The sequence below is a fragment of the Pipistrellus kuhlii genome, unplaced genomic scaffold (assembly GCF_014108245.1).
Source record: "Pipistrellus kuhlii isolate mPipKuh1 unplaced genomic scaffold, mPipKuh1.p scaffold_m20_p_1, whole genome shotgun sequence".
Taxonomy (NCBI): Eukaryota; Metazoa; Chordata; class Mammalia; order Chiroptera; family Vespertilionidae; genus Pipistrellus; species Pipistrellus kuhlii.
Window position 1 is genome coordinate 70,185,719 of NW_023425404.1, and position 10,104 is coordinate 70,195,822.

The 10,104-nt window shown below is 39.6% G+C and overlaps 1 protein-coding gene across 1 annotated transcript; it reads right to left on the reverse strand.

Moving 5' to 3' along the window:
• Positions 1–244: 244 nt before the first annotated feature.
• On the reverse strand, positions 245–8,845 carry DTD2 (D-aminoacyl-tRNA deacylase 2). Its single transcript, XM_036451198.2, has 3 exons — positions 8,691–8,845; positions 5,283–5,352; positions 245–970 (listed from the first exon to the last, which is right to left on the reverse strand). Exons 1-3 carry the CDS (start codon positions 8,799–8,801, stop codon positions 645–647), a joined length of 507 nt encoding a protein of 168 aa, XP_036307091.1. The 5' UTR covers positions 8,802–8,845; the 3' UTR covers positions 245–644.
• Between the last annotated feature and the right edge of the window lie 1,259 nt (positions 8,846–10,104).

The window sequence follows — 10,104 nt, forward strand, 5'->3', positions numbered from 1 at the left end:
ATGAGACATATATTATATTGGAAAAACTGAGAGAAAGAAAATAGCAACTCATTGACATAGTAAATAAAAACAACTTTTAATTCCTCATACCTTATTCCTATATCAAATAGCGATTCTTAAAATGATTTAAAAACACTTGGATACCCTTGGAAAGTAATATTATAATACAAAGCAACATTTCTATACTACATTTTCATAGGTATTAAAAGTAATAGTAAAACAAAACTGACAAGATTATCATTGGTTTGTGCTGGATTTTAACTAATTTTAACAGTTATTTTTATTACATACTACATAAATTTGAGGGCGTAAGAAATACATTTTTCTTGATTGCACAAAATTCTTCGTTTGCAAAACATACAGCCTAGAACATTTCCACAGTGACCATAAAGTGAATAGAAAGCATTTCTCAAAGTCTCAAGTCAAAGTGTAGGGAAAGCAGAATGAAAGGTGACTGAGATCCTGAGTACAAGGGATTGGCAGGATCATTCAATTAGCAAGTTGCAGAGTTATGGATGGGACCCGGATTTTCTTGTCTAAAAATGCTTCAGATTATCATATTCAAGAAGAAGGGGGACAGGGGGAATCTAATTATAGTCCAGATCACCTCACACCAGGAAACATCTGTAGAGAGTTTTAATTTCTCAAAACTCAATCAGGTGTGTGTATGGTCCATTGGTATCCAGCTTTAGCACCTGCCTGTTCCCATAAGTGCCATGTTCCACCACCACCCCAGCTTCGGCACACTTGCTGTTCGCTGCCAATTCCTTTTCACAGAGAAGCACAAATTGGGAATAGAGTTCTAACCCTTCTTCTTTCCCAGAGTTAGAGTGGTACTGCATGCTTCTTCCTTTCACTTTCCCCCCAAGGGTGGCCTGAGGAATGATAAGAATGTTGCCAGGTAGATCCAATATGGAGACGAGCTTGCCATTTTCGGTTTCACTTAATTTCACATTTAATAGAGTATTCACTGGGTGGGGAAGAAAGGAAAAATGTTTAAAAGTGAAAAACAAATGGAGAAAAGAAAACCAACAATTCTCTAGTCAGCAAATCTCATTATTTAAAACCCAGTTTTTCAGTTCATGCTTTTTACCCGAAGTCTCTATTTAGATTTTAAAAACTGCTTCACTAAGCTAAAAGATCAAAGAATGAAAAGCAAGGCAAATTTCAAGCAGAAAATGGCATAAAGTTTTAAATGTGACTTGGCGGTTAAGATCTCCTAACAATAAGTTTATCCGGAAAGAACTAAAATAACTGTATACTGAAACCTCAAAATAAAGGGTGTCCCCAAAAATGTGTAACACACTTGGAATGATTAAAAAGCCAGTTTATTTACATAGAGTTTATTTTTAAAGTTTAAAAGAATCTACAAAGATGAATACTTTTTTTTTTGTCAATGCCTGTTTTCAAACTGATGGCCTTTCTGGTCCAGGCACTGCTGATAACTTGAAGCAATGGAATAAAAAACATCAAGAATCATTTCGTTCAATGTTTGTGTGCTCTAAATTTGCCAGGTTTTGTGTTACAAACTTTATCTTTTATGTATCCCCATAAAAAAAAGTATAGTGGTGCTTTAGGATAAATTCTCTTTGTTCAAAGCTTAGTCTGGCTTTCTGCATTATTTCAAATCACTTAAATCTGAAAAGAAGTGAAAATTAGGTGCTTTGTCAACTGATAAAGTGTGTATACTTTTTTTTTTAGAACATCCTATATTGTTGCCCCAGGAGGATACATGAGAAGATTTTGCCTTCTTGTTCCTTTTTACATTTCATAAGCAAATAGTATTAAAAAAATACAGTGATAAATCCTTCTCTATAAAGCACCAAATTCTGCTAGAGGCCCGATGCACGAAATTCATGCAAGAGTAGGCCTTCCTCCCCCCAGGTGCCAGCAGCGGTTTCCCTCTGGCACCCAGAACCTGGGCTTCCCTCGTAGTCCAGCTTCATCCGGAAGGTCATCCGGAAGGACGTCTGGTCTAGTTAGCATATTTTGCTTTTTTTAATTATAGGTATTAGCCCTGGCCAGGTAGCTCAGTTGTTCAGAGTGTTGTAAAACTCATACTCCAATAATCTGGCTTGAAAAAGTATGCTTTCTGGTGGGCTATTCAATGTTTTCAATATCATGGGGTCTGTAGTAAATATTACTAAGGATTCAGTATGATTACCTCACTTGACAAATCAGGAAATTAATCTGGTAAAAATCTGCCAAGGTGACCATCCAAATGAATTTCTATCAATTTTCTTTCTTTTTTCTTTTTATAATCCTCACTGGAGAATATGTGTGTTTTTTAAAATTGATTTGAGAGAGAGAGAGAAGGAAAAGAGGAGAGAGAGAAACGTGGATGTGAGAGAGAAACAATGATTGGTTGCCTCCTGTATACACCCCAGCAGGGGATGGAACCCACAACCTAGGTATGTGCCCTGACCAGCAATCGAACCTGCAACCTTTTTGGTGCCTGGGATGATGCTCCAACCGAATATGCACCTGGCCAGGGCAAGCACTATCAATTTTCACTTAACTTACACCTATTTTAAACTATCGCTGCTGTTCTCCATTACAAATAGGACTTTGCTGCATAGACTGACTGCTTCTAAGGAAACTAACTCTCCAGAGCACTTCATTTCAGTGGAACGCACCCCCTAGCCATCCAGGCCTCAGGCTAGTAACAGCGGTAATTTTGGAATACAAGGCCAGAGAGGTTAGTATAATTTTTTTCTGAGGAAAGTACAATTTATTATCCTTTTACACACCTACCTCTAGAGGCTATAATTGAGAATTCATTTAATGCTGTTGGTATACAAATATCAGTATGCAGAAATAAATATAATATAAATACAAACTGTCAGTAGGTGGAATTAAAATGAGGTAATGAATTAATGGCATGTTGCAAACTCAATGATCCCAAGACAGGTTATCAATCAAGTATATCTAATGATGTATCCAGAAAGTTCAGTTTTGACAGGTCCCTGGATCTCAGGCCAATTATATTGAAGATGAATTGAGGAAGATTTGGCACATCTGCTAGGCATGCTATTTCAGACTTTCTGGAGATAACTGGTTGTTACGTTCCCAAGGGCACATGATTTGATTGGAAAGATCTGAATCCATGTAATAAGTATGAGGTGGGGTTTAAGAGAATCCCATCATACAGGCTTCCTTTGCCTTCTGGAATAGAGGGAAATACATATCAGGAAATTATCTATAATAATAGATGGACTTATTTTGCTTATAACTGACATCAGCAGAATGTGATTCTTACAGTCATAGTTCTTTACTGAGGATTATGATATATAAAGCTTTGTGTTAAACTATTCATTAGAAGAGTTAAGGTGAACCTCCCCAGTGTTTGTAATTCACCACAATTTATACATGTATTCAAAGTGAACTCAGGAGGATATTTTTGGAAGCATACAGGATTTGACTATTATAAAACAAAATGCATCTTGGATGTGGTTGGTTTATTTCATCCTATAACTTAAGATCCATTTAAAAAAATATAAAAACAGCCCTAACCGGTTTGGCCCAGTGGATAGAGCGTCAGCCTGTGAACTCAAGCGTCCCAGGTTCGATTCTGGTCAAAGGCAAGTACCTTGGTTGTAGGCACATACCCAGTAAGGGAGTGTGCAGGAAGCAGCTGATCAATGTTTCTCTCTCACCGATGTTTCTAACTCTCTATCCCTCTCCCTTCCTTTCTGTAAAAAAATCAATAAAATATGTTTAAAAAAAATATATATATATAGCCGAGACCGGTTTGGCTCAATGGATAGAGCGTTGGTTTGGGGACTGAAAGGTCCTGGGTTCGATTCTGGTCAAGGGCATGTACATTGGTTGCGGGCACATCCCCGGTAGGGGGTGTGCAGGAGGCAGCTGATTGATGATTCTCTCTCATCGATGTTTCTAACTCTCTATCCCTCTCTCTTCCTCTTATAAAAAATCAATAAAATATTAAAAAAATAAAATAAAATAAACAAAGAACCAGCTTAAAAAAAAAAAACACACAGACACACACACACACACAACTTTAGGACATTAATCTTACATCACAATAACAAAAATTCTCTTCCTGTTCTTGAAGATTTCTACTATACTATTTTATGATTAATAAAGATTTAATTCAAGGCAAAATATTAACTCAGGAAAATGGACAGAATGTATAATTCCCAATTAGGTTCTGGTAAATAACCCTTTATAACAGGAGCCCTTATTTCATGTTCTCTAAGCTCCCTATTATCCTGCAGATTAAAATTTTAAACCATTACAGTTTCTGGCTTCCCATTCCCACCTATTGTAGGTCCCTTAAGTCTAGTTTTAATCCTTGGACAAATTGTCAAACATGTTCGATGTCTCAGTATAAAATTCCCTCTAGGGGTTTTAGCTGTTAGTTTAAGCTGTTCTTCAATGATCTATTTACCCTGGAGATCCACTACTTGAAGCTTTTTAGTTTAGCTTCTGCATGCTTCAACTACCCATTTGTGTAATTTATGTCGTATTAATCGAACTAATGGGTACTGTCCTTCATTCATCAAGAGAATATAACCTGTCTCCAATTTGGGGATAGCAGCATTATTTTAGGGTTTTGGGGGGCATAATCATTATATCAAATACTGTCTTGAAACTACATGAATGTAAATATCACAAAGAATGGGCAATGCTATGGACCATCCAGTACACTGAAAGGCTGCAGGCAGGTCAATTATTGTTCAGAGAGCTTAAACATTGCCTCTGCTTTCTCTGCCCCTGGATGATGTGGATGTAATGACACTGAGCTTGGTTCAATAATTAGATGTACTTATACACATTTTCTACAAATAAATGCATAAAGGGTTAATATAAATTCTCCCATAATCATGATGCCAACCTGAGCTGTCCAGATTTGAAGGGGCCACATCTTATGCATCCCATGTCACCTACATGCTCCTGTTAGGGATTCTGGGAGATAAGAAAACTATATTACAAAATGCAGCATCTGTTTCTCCCTATACGTGGCCACCCTGTTTCCAACAAGTTTCTGTATCCCTGGCTGAATCTCAGTGGTGTATGTGTGTGTGTGTGTTTACACAATTCTATAAGCCATCTGAATTGCTGCATATAGTTTAAAAGAATTCCATCACACTCCTTAACTTTAAACTTTGGAATAGGGAAACAGCTAAAGACAACAACAGTACAGAATTAAGTCATTTACAACCTCCCAGTAAATTTAAGATTGTGCCTTTTTCCCTATCTGGAAACTTATCTATCTATTGCTACACATTCTCACTAAAAAAAGAAACATCAAAACGTACCCATTTTTGGAAGAAGTTCTTTATCAGCTCCCTTGAAAAAGCACACGTAGATCACTAATCCTCTCTGAATCTATGAGAAATCACCACAGTAAACGCAGATTAGAAAGAAACTTCTATGTAGAGCTAAAGAGGGAAGTGGATAAAATTTCACAACTGTAAAGTTTAAAGGCAAAAGAGAAGTAGGTTTTTACAATATTGTTTTCTTAAATATGTTGAGGAAACAAAATCTTTCCAATATTCAATCTCCTCAATTATCATTTGTTTCAGAAAATTGTTTAAAATACAGCCAACAGTGTGAAGAACACAAGTTTTACCTTTAACATTTACTTCTCATCAAAATCATTAAACTATGAATTATTATAGTTTCTTCCCCCAAAGTAAGACTGACAGACACATTTAGTTTGCAGGGCCCCATTTATTCAACACCAAAATGAATGTGCATTATATCTCATATACCTAGCTGATGACATCATCACTCTATTCCTCCTGAATAGATCATGAAATTACTTGCAGATCATAAAAATAAGGGTCTGATTTTATTTCACTAAACTCCAAGAAACCTTCCAACCATTTCTTGTGATTGTTAATGCTTTAAACAAACATCATTATTAGGCTTTGGAAACTGCATTTATGATACTATTATAAGTTCTACATCACGAAGTTGTTACGAGGATCGTAAGCTATTTGTTTTATATAATGACTTGGATATTTCTTTATGTTTTATTTTTATTTAAAAATATATTTTATTGATTATTTTACAGAGAGGAAGGGGGAGGGATAGAGAGTTAGAAACATCAATGAGAGAGAAATATCGATCAGCTGCCTACTGCACACTGGGGATGTGCCCACAACCAAGGTAAATACATGCCCTTGACCAGAATCGAACCTGGGACCCTTGAGTCTCCAGGCCAACACTCTATCCACTGAGCCAAACCGGTTAGGGCCCAATAATAGATCCTAAATTATGACCTACAAATTCCCCTGTTCAAGTCAGAATCACTTGCCCTGCATCTTCTTTCAGAATAAACATATCAAATATATATAAAAGTACAATATTTCTCACTGTAGCTTAAAACAAGTTCACCTTCTAAGAAGGAAAACAGTAGTTTGTGACAGCAAAGCTCTACATAAATGAAACTAAAAATGCAAAATAACCTTCAAATCTTTTGACAATTAAAACAAGTTTTTAAAAAATTAGAACTTTCGATAATAGGGGAGAGGATGCTTGAGAAAGAGAAGAGAATTTACTTTTTAACTATCTCTTTATATGTACTAATTTAACCATGAGTAGGAGTGAAAAAGAAAGGTTTAAAATAGATTTAAAGTTAGTAAGTGCAAACTGATAGTTTGGAAGGCTGCTAAAATATTTGTGGTTTTGCATAAGGAGATGTGGCACGAAAAATATAAAAAGGTAAAGAAGCATGGCAGAGCCGAAACTGGTTTGGCTCAGTGGATAGAGCGTCGGTCTGTGGACTGAAATGTCCCAGGTTTGATTCTGGTCAAGGGCATGTAGGTTGGTTGCGGGCACATCCCCAGTAGGGGTTGTGCAGGAGGCGGCTGGTCGATGTTTCTCTCTCATCGACGTTTCTGGCTCTCTATCTCTCTCCCTTCCTCTCTATAAAAAAATCAATAAAATATATTTAAAGAAAAAAAAAAGAAGCATGGCAGAAATCTAAAGGATTAACAGTTTGGGATTTACTGTACCATGAGGCAACTATGAAAAGTCAATTCTCTGGATAAGATGGCAAATATCCATCTATCTATCTATATAAAACCCTAATGTGCAAATCGACCGACTATCCTGTTTCCCCGAAAATAAGACAGTGTCTTATATTAATTTTTGCTCCCAAAAATGTGCTAGGTCTTATTTTCAGGGGATGTCTTATTTTTCCATGAAGAAGAATATGGTACACATTTATTGTTAAATGAAAATAAAGGAAATTTATTACATGTATACAGTACGGTAGTACGGCAGTTGTCAACACAAAGCAGACAAACTGTGAATCCTACAGTATCAAGAATTTACTCATTTATTCAATGATAATCATGTCATCATCTTCTGGAACATCATCATAACAATCCAATTCCTGAATTTCCTGGTGAATTTCTTGTGACTCCATTTCTTTCAGAATCAATGGACCAATTCTCTCATGTTTAGCCTAGGGGGGGCCTTATTTTTTGGGGATGCCTTATATTTCACTCAGAAGGAAACCTGTAAGTAGGTCTTATTTTCTGAGGATATCTTATTTTCGGGGAAACAACGGTAGCAAAATGACTGGTTGCTATGATGCGCACTGACCACCAGGGGACAGACACTCAACGCAGGTGCTGCCCCAGCCCACAGGTCCTAACTGGCTGCAGCAGAGGGTGGAGGGATTGGGAAAGGGGAGAGGGGCAGGGCTGGCAAGAAGATGGTGCCATACAAGACAAGGCAGGTGCAAGTGCCCCCTCCCCTGCAATCATCCCCCCATTGCCCCACAGATCTGCCCTGATTGCCAGCCAGGCCTAGGGATTCCACTGGTGCCACAAATTTTGTGTACTGGGCCTCTAGTAAAGAGAATAAAATTTCAATATATGTAAGAGAAATCAAGATCTCAGAAAAGGCCACAACAAAAACAAGGAGTAAGAAACATGAATATTTAGAAAGCAAAAGGGAGGGGGAAATATAGGAATGTTTATAAGTATTTCCAACTTGGCAGAGGGTAACAGATTCTGATTTAAGAAAAATCAGCCATATATCATCGTTTATGGGCAGTATTTAAAATAATGACTTTGTGTTAAGGAATGCTAGATCTGGGACCAATTCAGCAGGAAATGCGATGCTCCTCTATTAAAGTTTCTGAGTACCTCTAAAAAGTCTTCATTATAAACTAACATTTCTCTCATTTCATCTTACTCCCAAAATAACTTTCTTGGAAAAAATATCACTTCTATGTTGACCCAGCTGCTGTCAACATAAAGGGAAAATCAAGTCAAAACAGACCTTTAATAATATTTGCAACAAATTTAACCAACAAACTCGGACCATCTCAGCCCAGCAATGCTGAGGGCTGGAAAAGGCTCTTTTAAAGCAAGTGATCTGGGACAACCAGGTATGCAGTCCACCCAGGCTGCGGTGAATGCAAGTTCGAACACCCGCGGGCCTGGGCTGGGGACGGGCTACGCCTCCGGAGGCGGAAGGCGGAGGGAGAAGGGGCGGGGCCGAGGCCCGGGGCGGGGCCAGGCCGGCCGCTGAGGGCAGGCTGATTGGGCAGACCGGCGGAAGTCCCGAGCCACCCCGCAACAGCTGCTGGGCCACGTGGCCGCCCCTAGAGAGACGTGGGGAGAAGGGGCGAACCAGGCACCGAGACCGCACGGGAAGGACCGCCCCTGCTCCCGGGGATAATGGGAGCACTGGGCTCACTTTACCTCCACCCACTGGGCCGCGGAGTCCGCCTCGGCGGGGCGCACTTGCAGCCGGGCGTGCAGGCACTGCTGCAGGAGCGCCCGGGCCTGCGGCGGCCGGCCGCCGTCAGCCATGGCTCCGGCCGCGTGCGATGCAGACTGTACCCGCCCGGCGCAGGGAGGGCGCGGGGAGTGGCGTCCTGATGGCTGGGGCCCCGCCCTCACGGGGGCGTGGCCTTCCTGGCCCTGGGCTGACTCCCGTGAGGTCTTCTAAGAGGATGTAGGCACCTACCTGCTTCTCTAGTAGGTGCCCAATGTATGTTTTTTCTTCTTTCTTTCTTTTTTTTAAAAATATATTTTATTGATTTATTCACAGAGAGGAAGAGAGAGGGATATAGAGTTAGAGACATCGATGAGAGAGAATCATCGATCAGCTGCCTCCTGCACACCCCCTACTGGGGATGTGGCGGCAACCAGGTACATGCCCTTGCCCGGAATCGAACCCGGGACCTTTCAGTCCGCAGGCCGACGCTCTATCCACTGAGCCAAACCGGTCCCGACTTTTCTTTCTTTTTAAATATATTTTATTGAATTTTTACAGAGAGGAAGAGAGAGAGAGTTAGAAACGTCGATGAGAGAGAAACATCGACCAGCTGCCTCCTGCACACCCCCCACTGGGGATGTGCCTGCAACCAAGGTATATACCCTTGACCGGAATCGAACCCGGGACCCTTCAGTCCCCAGGCCGATGCTCTTCCACTGAGTCAAACCAGTTTCAACCCAGTGTATGTTTTAAACGAGTGAAAAGACTTATTAGATCGGCTCCCTAAATTTTCAGACATTGAAAAAAATTAAATCTGCTTAAATCCATATTGTGCCCATATTAGGCCATGAAGCTAAGTAAATAGAATCAGTTGAATCACAAAATGTAAGCGGAGATTAAACTAAAAGCTATAACTTTCAAAAAAAATTCTTTTACCCCAAACAATAAAACAACGCTGCCTCCACTGTAAGGATGCTGCAAATCATTCTGATGCTGCAGTTGTGGGAAAGTTTTGGTATGCTATGTGAATATACATTTGGAGATCAATCCTTTATTTTAAAAAAATTTTAAGTTCTCAACCGAGGATCTTTTTTTCATTGATTCTTGGAGAGAGAAACATCTATCGATGTACATGCCCTGGACCAAAATTGAGCCCAGGACCCCTCAGACCACAGGCTAAGTTTCTACCCACTGAGCCAAACTGCCTAGGGCTGGAGATCAATCCTTTAGAAAACATCCTTGCTAAAAATATTCTTACCCAAGAATGTGTGGGATTGTTAATAAACGTTATAACTTGCTACAAATACAAAAATAAAACGACATACAGGCACACACTGATATTCAATTCTGTGATGTGTTTCCTGTGAGTAGAAATTAACCAAGGGCTTGATTGCC